The sequence below is a fragment of the Bos indicus x Bos taurus genome, chromosome 1 (assembly GCF_003369695.1).
Source record: "Bos indicus x Bos taurus breed Angus x Brahman F1 hybrid chromosome 1, Bos_hybrid_MaternalHap_v2.0, whole genome shotgun sequence".
Classification (NCBI taxonomy): Eukaryota; Metazoa; Chordata; class Mammalia; order Artiodactyla; family Bovidae; genus Bos; species Bos indicus x Bos taurus.
Genome location: NC_040076.1, coordinates 53095932 through 53110210, shown reverse-complemented (window position 1 = coordinate 53110210; position 14279 = coordinate 53095932). Strand labels below are relative to the sequence as shown.

General features: G+C 33.4%; 1 protein-coding gene across 1 annotated transcript in view; it reads left to right on the top strand.

Annotated features, from left to right (window-relative positions):
- CIP2A (cell proliferation regulating inhibitor of protein phosphatase 2A) overlaps positions 1 to 14063 on the top strand; it is a 29033-nt gene extending 14970 nt beyond the window's left edge. Inside the window, exons 12-21 of the mRNA XM_027514986.1 lie at positions 680 to 779; positions 2441 to 2559; positions 3776 to 3971; positions 4649 to 4723; positions 4815 to 4925; positions 6308 to 6504; positions 8648 to 8761; positions 9008 to 9090; positions 10041 to 10180; positions 11391 to 14063. Coding sequence (XP_027370787.1) covers positions 680 to 779; positions 2441 to 2559; positions 3776 to 3971; positions 4649 to 4723; positions 4815 to 4925; positions 6308 to 6504; positions 8648 to 8761; positions 9008 to 9090; positions 10041 to 10180; positions 11391 to 11561 — 1306 coding nt within the window. The 3' untranslated portion in view covers positions 11562 to 14063. The remainder of the gene's footprint in view (positions 1 to 679; positions 780 to 2440; positions 2560 to 3775; positions 3972 to 4648; positions 4724 to 4814; positions 4926 to 6307; positions 6505 to 8647; positions 8762 to 9007; positions 9091 to 10040; positions 10181 to 11390) is intronic.
- The last annotated feature ends 216 nt before the right edge of the window (positions 14064 to 14279 follow it).

Sequence of the window (14279 nt, the reverse complement as noted above, 5' to 3'; positions counted from 1 at the left end):
GATCTCTTTTTTACTTTTTTGTACTCCTTTTCAATTAAAAGGCTGTGAAAAACAGCTTAGTATAATTTGTTCAGTAAATGTTAGATACTCTAGATTGCTGAAGGTTGCCCTCTTAGGCTTCCCAGGTGGCGCTAGTGATAAAGAACCCGCCTGCCAGTGCTGGAGACGTTCGAGACGCCGGTTCAATCCCTGGGTCTGGAAGATCCCCTGGAGGAGGTCATGGCAACCCACTCCAGTATTTTTGCCGGGAGAATCCCATGGACAGAAGAGCCTCATGGGCTACAGTCATAGGGTCACAAAGAGTTGGACACACTGAAACGACAACACCCACACACGCAGAATTGTCCTCTACTGTTCATATTCTAGTGACAAAACTAAGAATTAAATGAGTCCTATTGCTAATACTACTAGTAATTTCAAGCAAAAGTTGAAACATGTTGGTATTTGAGATTAGAAAAAGAAACACTGTCTAAACTTAAACTGTTAATACCAGTTCTCTTTGGATCTTGAGTTATAAGGATGTTGGTCTCTGATATTTTTACTTCTCATGACAAACAGTGGTTAATCTTGAGGTTTAAGAACAAAGGTTTTGAGTTTTTATTTTCTTTAGATTTATGGACAGAAATAAGCTGTAAGCAATTTTTGAGTTATCTAAGTTAAATATGACTTATTTTTAAAGCAAACTTGCTGCTGATGTGATTTTGAAAACTTTTGATTTGATGAACAAACTTAAACAGTTGGTTCCTGGTATGGAAGTAAGCTTCTACAAAATCCTTCAGGTGAGTTTAAACTTTTAAAATATTGAAGTTGATTTATATATAAATGTTTCCTAATATATGTTTCTGTTTTAATATTCTTAGAACTGGCCATTGGAAAAAATTTGAAAATTGTTCATTGATATAACAATCTTCTCACTACAGTTATTTTATAGAGTTTCACAAGGATTAAACCTAAGTGCTTCCTATTCTGAAGTATGGGATATTCATGATAACCGTGCTTCCACAGCCTTTTCCTTTCTTGTGTCATATTTCTGGTTTCTTCATTTTTTCTTTTTTTTTTTTTTTATATTTGTATTTATTTTATTTTATTTTATTTTATTTTATTTTATTTTATTTTTACATGTGTTCCCCATCCTGAACCCTCCTCCCTCCTCCCTCCCCATACCATCCCTCTGGGTCGTCTCAGTGCACCAGCCCCAAGCATCCAGCATTGTGCATTGAACCTGGACTGGCGGCTTTATGGTAGTGGGGAGTGGTATTTATTTTGGAGTGTTTGTTTTTTGTTAAGGTTGATGAGGTAGAGTATTAAGGCAGGAAGAAGACATCTGGAAGAAAAGAACTTGATTGTGAGTGATAATTTGATAGCTGTGCAGAAAATAGCTAACTCACCGACTTTATTGACCATTGTAACTAAACACGAGTTCTAGATGTTTTCCTTGATAGCCACAAAATTTGGCTTATAACAGATATTTAACAAACATGTGTGAATTAAATTACTGTAATAACACAAATGTCTCCAGTGCCTGTGTAGACAGGGTAGAAGCTAAAACTGGAACCTACTTGTATACTTTGATAGCACGGGGCTTAAAAGATGGGGTTCGGATTTTGACTCCACCATTTCTTAGTACAGACTTGAGCAAGTTACTTCACCTCTGTGAGCTCGTTTTCTTGATTACAAAGTAGAAATAATGATCCCCCTTCATGGACGAGGTATGAAGGGTTACCATGAGGGTTTTGGAGGTAAAAGCCATCTCCTATGGTTCTGTGGCATTAGATTATATTTGAGTACCTATAAAACACTTAACTTTTTTTTTTTTTTTTAGTTTCTTGCGCTTTTTTTTTCCAGTTTTAAATATTTTTATTTTAAAATGTTGATAATTATAAAGAATTTATATTGTAATATTTTTCTCTGTTAGCAACTTACTCAAATTTTAAATTGAGTCACAGTGATTTTATGTCAATAAAAATTTTTTCACAACAGATTTGAGGCTTAAAGTACTAAATGGAAATATTTACTGATATGAAGGACTTATACTTTAAAATATAATTATTTCATTCACTAAATTAAAATATTGTATGAAATTAATTTGAATTTTATTTTTTTACTTTAATTTGGAAATGATTTACCATTTTTCTTCTAGCCAGTTTTTCTTTTAAATGATAGCTAGAAAAAGAAAACAGAAACTCAAAACATCAATCAGTTGTAGATGATATTTTAAATAAATCAAAACATTTAAGACATGATTTTCTCAGGCACAGTAAAAGCATTCAAAACTTTTGCCAGAGTTTTTTAAACTAACATTAGGTAAAGACTAATAAATGCATTCAGACATCAGATAGAAATTTTAGAATTTGCCTAGAATTTTTTATGATTTAGGTCTATTTATTCACCTTACTCTGAAAGACCTGACTTTTTGTTTTCTGGTTTCTGATTTGCATAGGATCCTCGCCTGATTACTCCCTTGGCTTTTGCTTTAACATCAGATAATAGAGAACAAGTGCAGTCTGGATTGGGAATATTATTGGAAGCTTCTCCACTCCCAGATTTTCCTGCATTAGTGTGAGTTATAATCATTTGCAGTATATCTTGTATGGTACTAGAATATCCTGCCAGTTTCTTTAATAGTCTTCAGTATGGACAAATTGGAAAATTAGTGAATTGATTTCATTGTAATAGTAATTCTTCAAATAAAAAAAACTTTCGAACAAATCAGAAGACCAGATGTACACTTATTTAGAAAACAGCTAGATCCATTCAGGTGATTAAATTTATTATTCAGATGCTATACCTGTCTCAACACCTCTGTTTAATGCAGTAGCTTCTGTACTAAGCTTACATCCTACCAATTTAGTTTCTCCATAGAAAGAGCTTTTCCTTCGCAGCTGTTTGATTACTAAATCTGAGTATTGCTTTCATTGACTAGATCTGGGTCATTTACCATGGGAAGGATTCCTAAAGAAAAATTCTGTCGTTAAAGAAGGTAGGATAATGGCCAGACAGAATTATCTACTGTACTCATCAGTTTCAACCATTGAGATGATATTTTCAGAAGCAGGGGCAGAATGGTGGTAAGGTTGGTAAGAATAATATTGAGTGAGAAAAGGAAAGGGTAAAGGAAAACTAAAGGCCAGGTGTTATTGCCCATGGTTAGAAGGATGTTCTTACCAATAACAATAACTGTAATTTTTACAAATAATCCATACTCACAAACTAGTTCTAGAGGCTCCAAACCAGAGGTGGAGTTGTCATTGTAAAGGGTTGCAAGTAGAAAAGTTTTCCTCTGGCAAATTTTGGGTATTTCCCCAAATTCTGCCTCATCATCAGATCAGATCAGATCAGTCGCTCAGTCGTATCCGACTCTTTGCGACCCTGTGAATCGCAGCATGCCAGGCCTCCCTGTCCATCACCAATTCCCGGAGTTCACTCAGACTCATGTCCATCGAGTCAGTGATGCCATCCAACCATCTCATCCTCTGTCGTCCCCTTCTCTTGCCCCCAATCTCTCCCAGCATCAGAGTCTTTTCTAATGAGTCAACTCTTCGCATGAGGTGGCCAAAGTACTGGAGTTTCAGCTTTAGCATCATTCCTTCCAAAGAAATCCCAGGGCTGATCTCCTTCAGAATGGACTGGTTGGAGTCCAAGATTATTTCAGAAATATTTGAAGACTTAATTCTCAAAAGACCCATTCTAAATAAGTCCTTAGTTCTATACTAACTCTGCCTTTTGCTCTATTTTCATATAATTATTTCTCTTTTTTATTTTGATTCCCACTCAGACTTGGAGAAAGTATAGCAGCAAACAATGCCTATAGACAACAGGAAACAGAACATATGCCTAGAAGAGTGCCTTTGCAGTCATTAAATCACAGTTTTCCAACATCAGTAAAATGTTTAACTCCTCCACTTTTGAAAGATAGAGTTCCTGGATTGAACATTGAGGAATTAATAGAGAAACTTCAATCTGGAGTTGTGGTGAGTGATAAATAGCCATGAAAAGTGGGATTCTGCCTGATCATACCAACTAAAGTGAAAGTGAAAGTCACTCAGTCATGTCCAACTCTTTGTGACTCCACGGACTATACAGTCCATGGAATTCTCTAAGCCAGAATACTGGAGTGGGTAGCTTTTCCCTTCTCCAGGGGATCTTCCCAACCTAGGGATCAAACCCAGGTCTCCTGCATTGCAGGTAGATTCTTTACCAGCTGAGCCACAACATACCTGCTAAATATCAACTCATATTATAACATTTACTTAAGCAACTTTAGATAGAGATTTGATCATTGAAACATTATTTAATATAAAAAGTAGCAATATTCTGGAAAGTTTGGAAAGAGGAAAAACTCAGTCATAAAATTCCAGTGTTTTAATACAGCTATAAATTTTCTCTTAGTCTTCCCATACGAGCCTACCTTCCTACCCCCCTACCCCCATCACCCCCAGTTTAAATGTACTTTAAATTCCCACAAGCAGATCACCAAGATATTCTTCTGCAATAGTCAGGTTAATGGAATGTTTGTGACCTGCCTCATATGACATCCTTTTTTTCCCTTTGTTATTGAGTTTCAATTATTTGGTTTTGGTAGGTGTTTTCGTTTTTTTTTTAATTGAGTGCTAATGATTTCTGATTTTTTTTACTTTATTAAAACCAGGTAAAGGATCAGATTAATGATGTGAGACTATCTGACATAATGGATGTGTATGAGATGAAACTATCCACATTAGCTGTGAGTACAACCGTATTTTAATTATGTATATCAATTAAACCCTAAGAGATATTTTCCAGCAAATGAAGATTTACGATATGTTTTCTTACAGTCCAAAGAAAGCAGGCTACAGGATCTCTTAGAAGCAAAAGCTCTAGCCCTTGCACAGGCTGATAGACTGATTGCTCAGTATCGCTGTCAAAGAACTCAAGCTGAGACTGAGGTGTGTACAATATAAAGACATCTGATTAGTAGAAAAATAAATAAATAGAACATGTATAAAATATTAGTTTTTCCTTCATTACTCTGATTGAAGTAAGTTATCCTTAGCATTTGGCACAAATACTTCCTCTGTCTTAAGACTATCTCCCCTTTAATTTTGGTTACACAGTTATCTTTTTTCTACCTTAATGTATATTATTTTCCTAAATCTTTTTTTATCTACTCATCCTTTATATGTTGAGTGGGATTATGTTCTAAGCCCTTTTCCTTTATTTAGGTGATTCATGGTTTCTACTTATTACCAGAATGTTAATTCACCAAATTTTTTATGCTGAGCCAGATCCTTTTCCTTAAGCACTAAGTATCTTCTCTGTAGCTCCATTTAAATACACAGCAAATACTTCAGACTCAATAGAACCAGTAATGAACTCATCACCCTCCCTTTTTAAAAAATGTATTCTTTCTTACGTATTCCCTGTACTATTCTTAGAGTTTTCCAAACAAGAAATCTGGAAATCATAGTTTACCTTCTGTAGTCATTCATTCATCACGTTCAGTTGATTCTACTTTCTACATAATACTTTTTGCCTTGTCTCTGTTCTTATGGCTGTTTGTCACAGGCCAGGTCCTTTTTATTTTTTCACATGAATGACAGCAGTCTCTAATTAGTCTTCCTACTTGAGTCTAGTACCCTCGTCTCATCCATCCTCTACATACAGTCACTGGCTGTGTTTGGATCTACCCATCCTCTTTGCTTTTCCTTCACAGTCATACCTGAGGCAGTACTCTGATCTTATATACTCCTTTACCGAATATCCTTCAGTGTCTCACCTTTTAGCTCAGAAGAGAATTTAAATTCCTAAGAACTTACTGCACAGGGATTTTAACTACTTCTCATTCCCCATCTCCTTGCACTTCTTTGCGTTCTTTCCAGTTAAATGAATATATTAGATTGCTTTGCAGTTTCTGAAACTTGACATACTTCTATGTTTTCCTGCCCTTGCACTTGCTCTTCTGTATCTGGAATACCTTTTCCTCTCTTCTCTTTTAATAATCCTTTAGATTATTAAATCTATTAAATAAATTAAATCTATTAAAAGGTTCCTCCATTTCCCAGGAAGCTTTTCTCTGGTCTTCTGTTGCCCACACTTTTGGTGACCCTTCCTCCCCGTGCTGCCTTTTTTAGAGTACTTCTCACACTGTGTGAAAATTGTATGACCCCACTGTCACCCTTGATGATGTTCGAGAGGAAAATTTTTCCTCTTTCACTCTAGACTGGCCTAATAATTGACAATAAACAGATTTATTTCATTAATTTTTTAAATTATAGAAACTGAGCATATTATATAAATGATAGTAGAAAAGTATTCCATTTTCTTTTAGGCTCGGACACTTGCTAATATGTTGAGAGAAGTTGAAAGAAAAAACGAAGAGCTTGCTGTGTTGCTGAAGTCACAGCAGGTTGAATCGGAAAGAGCCCAGAGTGATATTGAGCATCTCTTTCAACATAATAGGAAGTTAGAGTCTGTGGCTGAAGAACATGAAGTTCTGACAAAATCCTACATGGAACTTCTTCAGAGGTAAATTAATAAAGTAAAAATTCCTGTGTAAAGTTAGAATTTAGAATGAACACACAGCATTTCTCTTCTCTGTCCCTAAAGTTCTTTTCTGAACATTCATATGTTCTAATAATACTGTTAATATAAGATAACTAGTTAGCAAGAAACTTATGTCATAGTGAAATGAAGTATCGCTTACTCAAATTCAGTACCACAGTTGGAAACAGAATATAAGTGTCTCTTTCCAGTTTCATTTATTCAGTCATCAGTCATCTGGGATCTTAGCGCCACAAGGACAAATTTGACCTGTTTTATTCCCTGACAGATCTCTAGAGCCTAGAACAGTGCTTGATGCATGGTTAGGCACAGCGTAAGTAATTGTTGAATGACCTTAGTTGTCACAATTCATACTAGGTTGAACCATATGAATTGGCCATTTCTGCAGATCGAAAGTGGTTGAATATTAACAGTTGTCATATCATCAGCCTAATAGCATAGAAATTTGGATGTTAGTATTTAACTCACCTTGGAATTTGTAGTCAGTATTTCTCTTTAAAGTCCTTGAGTGTAGTTTACTTATATGTATGACTATATCTGGAAGATAAATTCTTACAGGTGAATTGCTGGTTTAAAGGGTATGTGCTTTTAAATTTTTGATTGATTGTCCAGTTTACCTTCAGAAAAGCTATGCCAATGCCAATTTATACACTCACTAACAAAGTATGAGAGTGATTATTCCCCCCCTTGTCACTTTTTATCTTTTAAGCCAGTTTTAACTTATAAATTATAAGGAAGATCAGTAATAGTTATTTACTTCTGCCAAACAAAAATTACACTCTGGTTAACTGGTTTCTTGTTTTTCTTTATATATACTTTAAGATACGTTAAGACTTGAAAAAATGTCCTTCTTTCTCTGGTATTAATATAGAGATACAGAAAAATTTAACTTTACAAGGTCCGTGTGCTTTATTTTTTTAACTTCTTTTTTTTTTTTTAGCAAGATAATGTTTCTTTTTATTTTTTATTTTGGCCTTACTGTGCAGCATGCAGGATCTAGTTCCCTGACCAGGAATTGAACCAATGCCCCTGCATAGAAAGCACAGTTTCTTTACCACTGTGCCACCTGGGAAGCCCTTATTTTATTTGCCCATCAATAAAAATGAAGGGTGGAAATGTATAGCATCTACAAAATTTGTGAGGACATGGTGATTTTTAAATAGGATATTCTCCTCCAGCAACTTTAAGTCTGATTGTTTGAGGCAGCCCTGATAATGTGGACTATTAGTGTTCAGTTAGAGTGTAAAAGAAAGTAGGCAGTGGTCCAAGAGAAAATAGGCTTTCTAGGATTTGCTTATGTTCCAGATAGTGAGGGGTGGGCCAGAAAGTGAAACTCCAGCCTTGAGGGGCAGGTGGATAACAAATGAAGCTGGCTGGGAAAGTTTGTAATGATAGGGATATCTCAAGGCATTCAAATTTCAGAATTTTACAAACTCTCTGTGGGATAAATAAAACTTCTGCTGGCCACATTTGGCCAATGCACCCGTTTTGTTTATCCTCTGAAAGGACATTTTATGCTTAAGATAGTTGGGTGTCAAAATATCACTTTGGAAAGGATTTTTTATATGTTTACCTTACAGGTAAAATAAGCACAGGACTATATGATGCAGAACTATAAAGAGGCAAGAGAAACTTAAAATCTTCAACCACTTAATTCATTAATTTGATGTTTTTCCTTGAACATGTATTATGCCCAACAGGCTAGTGATGATAGGTGTAAGTTTAATTTTTTTTTTGTTTTTAATACCTTATCCTTTAAGAGAAATTGTTTCAGTTTCTGGGCTTGACTATAAAGAAAAAGACATGTATTTTATATTAATAGCAAATTTTGTAGTGTAGCATTCTGTAAATAAAGCTGTTTATCAATAAATATGAAGTTAACGTCCCACATGTTTCCATTTCATAGTAATTTTTTACTTCTTCATCAGCCAAAACATATCTTTATTGTCTTTTACAGTTAACCTAACTGTTTATGTCTTGCTTGTTCACATAGCATTCCTCCTCTTCTGCAGTATATGCTATTTAGTCAGAAGAGGTAGTAAAGAAGACACTCAGTTTCTTTTTCTCTGTGTTTTCCTCTACTAAAAGTATCTCCTTGTCTTTTCAGGAATGAAACTGCTGAAAAGAAGAACAAAGATTTACAGGTCACTTGTGATTCTCTAAGTAAACAAATTGAGACTGTGAAAAAGCTGAATGAGTCACTCAAGCAGCAAAATGAAAAGTAAAATTTACAGTTTTTTATTTTAATTATTTGGATTTTTCAAAAAGAATGATTCCCTATATATAGAACATTATTTTTTATATCTAAAATTAATAGAATTATTACTTATAGATATAAAGTACATATTTGGCAGAATTTTAAGAGTGATTACTAGTCTTAGAAATTTCTTCTTAAAATACTTGTTGGAGAGAAAAAGAAATTATATGGTTCACTAATGTTTTCTTCTGTATTGTCTTATAACTTCAGAACTATTGCCCAATTGATAGAGAAAGAAGAACAGAGAAAAGAAGTACAGAACCAACTAGTAGACAGAGAATGTAAGCTAGCAAGTAAGTAACTTGTTTAATAAATTATCTATATTTTAATAAATCTTATGTTGGAAGAAAATCAAAGCATGAGTGGTTTTTAGTTTGCTGTTTCATTTTCTACTTCTCTCATTTTTTTTAATCCTTAAGTCATATCTTAAAAGTTCTCCTTTTCTTGCCACAAAGCAGTTTAGTTAGACTAAAAAAGCAATACATTTTTTCTGAAATCAGGAGTTATAGGAAATGATTGCCCTTTTTAAAATAAATTTTTTTTAAAAGAAAATAACAGCAGGTGGCAGTGCTAGGTAACTTATAGTTGCTAGCTTCTCAATGGTAGTAACTCTAAAGTGATCTACAAAAATGTTTTTGTTCTGACTCACTTGCCTTAACGCACAGAAATCTACCTATATAATTGTTCATAATTTTCTCTTACCCTTTCTTTTCTAACCCTTAAACTCTATAAGGATTATCCTTCCCCTCAGTACTATATGTTGTATTTAGAACAGAGGAAGAGGGAAAGACATGGTAACATTTTCTATAGAATCCTGGACTTCCCTTGTAGCTCAGTTGGTAAAGAATCTGCCTGCAACGCAGGAGACCTGGGTTCACTTCCTGGGTTGGGAAGATCCCATAAAGAAGGAAATGAAAACCTACTCCAGTATTGCCTGGAGAATCTCATGGACCAGAGAAGTCTGGCAGGCTACTGTGGGGTCGCAAGAGTTGGACACAACTTAGCGACTAAACCACCACCGTAGAATCCTGGCATAGGAGAAAAGTTTCGTGATTTTTTTTTTAATTCATCAAATGCTATATAACTTATGTGTAGCAAGATGTTTCTTTTTTCTTTGTAATTGTCTTTTATAACATAATAGCTTCTAAACCTTTTCAGGGTAATGTCAGTGTAGGACCTTTGAGTATAACGCTGACTGTTTGTTTTAAGACCTTTGAGTATAAAGCTGACTATTTGCTTTAAGACCTAGAACAAAAAATAAAAGTACAGGAAGAAAAGATTAAAGTCTTACAACGAGAAAAAGAAGACAAAGAGGAAACCATTGGTGTCCTTAGAAAAGAATTAAATAGAACAGATCAGATAAGAAAAGAATTGAGCATTAAGGTAAGAATCTACTGCATTCTGATTTGCAATGAAATGATAAAATCTTATTTTGTGAAAAAAGGTAAATCTGTATAAATTAGTGTCTGTTTCTTCAGTAATTTTGCTTAGAAGATACCAGAAGCTCAAATTGATTGGACAGTTGTTTGTTACGAGGACTGTCATAGTGTGAAAACTTGTATTTTCTAAAATTGTTACACATTGATTAAATGTATACTGTGTTCCAGCACTTGCTGCTTTCAAGAGGGTAAAGAATACAGAAGGAGATTCTCAGTTCATAATGGCATGTACAGATAGCTGCCTGTATATATATAACCGTATCTCTTTGCTTACAAGGCTGGTCATAATAATAGAAGTTTGTATATATGTAAAATTTCATAATTTACAAAGGACTCTGAAATATTTTTCTTAATCTTTCTCACTTTAATAAATATACTAATATATAAGTATTTATAAATATTTTCATCCTACAAATGAAACTGAGTCTTAAAGTTACTTGCTCAAGGTTGTCACATAGCTATGTGAAATAGTAGGCATATATTCTAAGTTCATTGCTCTTTCTACATTATGATTGTTTGAGTGTGGGCTATTTAGGTGGCTCAGACAGGAAAGAATCTGCCTGCAATGTAGGAGACACAGGTTCAATCCCTGGATCGGGAAGATCCCCTGGAGAAGGGAATGGCTAACCATTCCAGTATTCTTGCCTGGAAAATCCCATGGACAAAGGAGCCTGGCAGACTACAGTCCATGGAGTCACAAAGAGTCACACACAACTGAGTGACTAACAATTTCACTGAGTGTGGTAGCTATGAATAATGCTTTCTGGACCATCTACTACAAGGAAGATGAGAACAGACCAAGATTAAAAAGACTGAACAACTACAGAATATAAGTGACAGGAGAGGCATACAAGTTAGCTTTAATATGTTTATCTTAATAGTAATTCTAAATAGTAAATATGTAGTATTTTCTGCAGAAGTCCAGGCTTAAAAAGACAAATTGAATCATGTCTTCCCAGTTTGTTTACTATTGTTTAACAGTTAACAGATCTTAAACTTAGCATATAATTGTTAAGTAAAGCATATTACATTAATGTGCCTTGATATGGTTGTCTTACAAATAAAACATAAGGACATCTTAAAGCAGGTTTCTGTGAAGAGAAAACATGCTAAGTTGTTTTCTTCAATTTCTCTCTCCCACCCCCTTTTTTCAGGCTTCCTCCCTGGAAGTTCAAAAGGCTCAGTTAGAAGGTCGTTTGGAAGAGAAAGAGTCCCTGGTAAAACTTCAGCAAGAGGAGTTAAACAAACATTCTCATATGATAGCAATGATCCACAGTCTAAGTGGTGGGAAAATAAATCCAGAAACTGTGAATCTCAGTATATAGACACTATGTGTTTATCTACTGGCAGGGTTGGGGAGGAAAGCTAATCTGTGACTCCAAAAGAGCAAATTATTATCTAATTATTAGTAAAGAACCTGATCTGACACATGTTTTTATTTGGTCTTAAATTTTTACTTCCTGTTTCTATATTTTACTGCTTAAAACTTACTTTAGTTCTTCAGAATATTCTTCTTAACCTTCCTTATTTTTTCTCAAGTTTTTTTTTTTTTTTCCCCTTTTCCTTAGTTGCTTTCCACTGTCTTCTGCTTGTTTATTCTCATTTGTGATTAGGTTTTTAAAATCAGGCATCAGTGAACTTTTCTTTCTCCTTTTATTGAAATATAGTTGACATATAGCACTGTATAAATTTAAGATATACAACATAATAATTTGCCTTATGAGCTGATGACCATAATAGGTTTAGTGAACATCCGTTGTCTTACATAAAAACAACATTAAAGAAACAGAAAAGTTGTATTTCCTTGTGAAGATAACTTAGGATTTACTCTCTTAACAACTTTAATATGTAAGTCAAAGAAAGCAGTGTAAATTGTCTTTATCATGCTGTATGTTACATCTTCAGTACTTACTTACCTAAAGCTGGAAATGTGTACCCTTTGATCACCTTCATCTGAGTCTCCCTTCACCCCCATTCAGTGAATTTAAAATAACTTTATTACTGCATTTAAAATGTAGTAAGATACATGGTGTAAGTTCTAAATTTTTTAAAAAATACAGTGAATATTTGTAGAAATAATGTATAAATATTAAAAAATAGCTGTTGTATTAAGTGACTATATTGTCACATAAAAACCTGTAGTAACTTAAAGAATTATTTATGGATACCTTTAGTTTTATTCTTTAAAATGTTACATGTTCACCCACCAGTATCATTTTCAGTCAGTTATGAATTTCTTATTAACATACAGATAACTTGGATTCTACCTTTGCCACATTATTTGTTAATTCTGAAGTAAATTTCATTTAATATATCATCTTTTATTTAAATAGTTTTACATTAGGCCATTTAATTTTAAAGCATAACTTTATCCTCATTCATGTATTTCTTTTATACAAGGGAATTTTTTAGTACTTTATTTTGAATTGAATGTTTTAAGTAGTCTTTAAGAAGAATTTGTATATTTGTATTTTGGTTGATTTTATTGCTATGCTATTACAACCATTGATTTTATTTGGTGTATTCCTCACTATTTGTTATCTCTATTTGACTTAGGTAAACTTAGATTTACTTCTGTTTTTTAACCATTGTATATCTGGATTTATATTTAGAAAATACATTTTTTGTAATTCACTAGTTACACTAAACAATATCAAACTAATAAGTTTCATATATTTGTATGCATTTTGTACAGTTGTGAAAATTTTTCAAAAAGCATCGTGTCATATATTACATTTTAAGTTGCTATGCATTCCTTAAGGGGCATATTCTATTCCAGATACTGAGCCTAGCCCAGTGCTACCCAGTAGAATTTTTGTGATGATGGAAGTGTTCTTTGTCTGCACTATACAGTACTGTGGCCTTGAGCCACGTGTGGTTAATGAGCACTTACAATGTGTCTAGTGCAGTGGAAGAATTGAATTCTTAATTTTATTTAATTTTAATTGATTGTAACTTTAATTTCAATCCAACTGCACAGTTCAGATCTAGTCTATTCTTGCAAGTATGCGTTTATTTAAGCCACTCAATTTGCCTATTCTTAAAAGCCTGTGTAGGCAGAGACTGCATGTATTTTTCAGCCTTTTTTTTTAATACAGTAGTTTTAATCTATTAATCTCTTCTCTCTAAAGAAAAAAAACCCATATTTCAGATTTAACGGTGAGTACTAATTGTCATCCATCTTCATTTCTGTTTTTTCCTAGTCTTTCTGTCTCTTATAGCATCTTTCATATTCCTATTGTTTGTCTTAACCTTAGTATATTGGATACTTTTTTTTTTTTTTGCTTTTTGGTTCTGTATACACCTCAATCAAAAACCAAGTGTGTGTGTTTATGTGTGTATATGTTCTTCTTTTGTAAAAATATTAATAATATTTATTTTAAGCAAATTTGAATCTCTAGTCAGAGTTTTACAAATGATTCCTATGTGTTTATGTCCATTTCCTGATGGAGAATACAAGTAAGTAAATAAATATATCATATTGGAGTTGTTCATATTCTTTAAGAATTTTGCTGTGAAGTTTGAATTCAAGTATACATTAACACAATTCCTTGTAACCATTTACATTTGTTACTTGAACAAATAGAGTTTTCTTAAAATTTGGCTGGTTGGAGTTTATACTAAACTGTCACCCATTTAATGTCAGGGCAAAAAATAAGTCATTAAAACCTAATGCTCTGTTTTACAGAAACTTTGTCAGATTGGTATCCTTTTAGTTTCATTTATTGTATGTTGCAAAAACTAGTTGTCTGTGTTAAAAATATATTGAGGTTCTTTCTTGAGCTAGGACTGTTCATTAAATGAAAATATAACTGAATTTCAACTTCTGCTTGAGGCTTATTCTTATATTTTTGTTACCTCTAATCAAGGTATATTCCCTAAAACACAAACCTTATTTTACTTTGATTTTTTTCTTTTCCTCTTTTCAAATATTATTAGTTATGAATTGTATTTACCACTTTACTTTTGACTTGCCTCCTGTTAGATAAAACACATGTCCTGTTTATGACTTAATTCCTTTGCAGAAATCAGCAAACATTTTC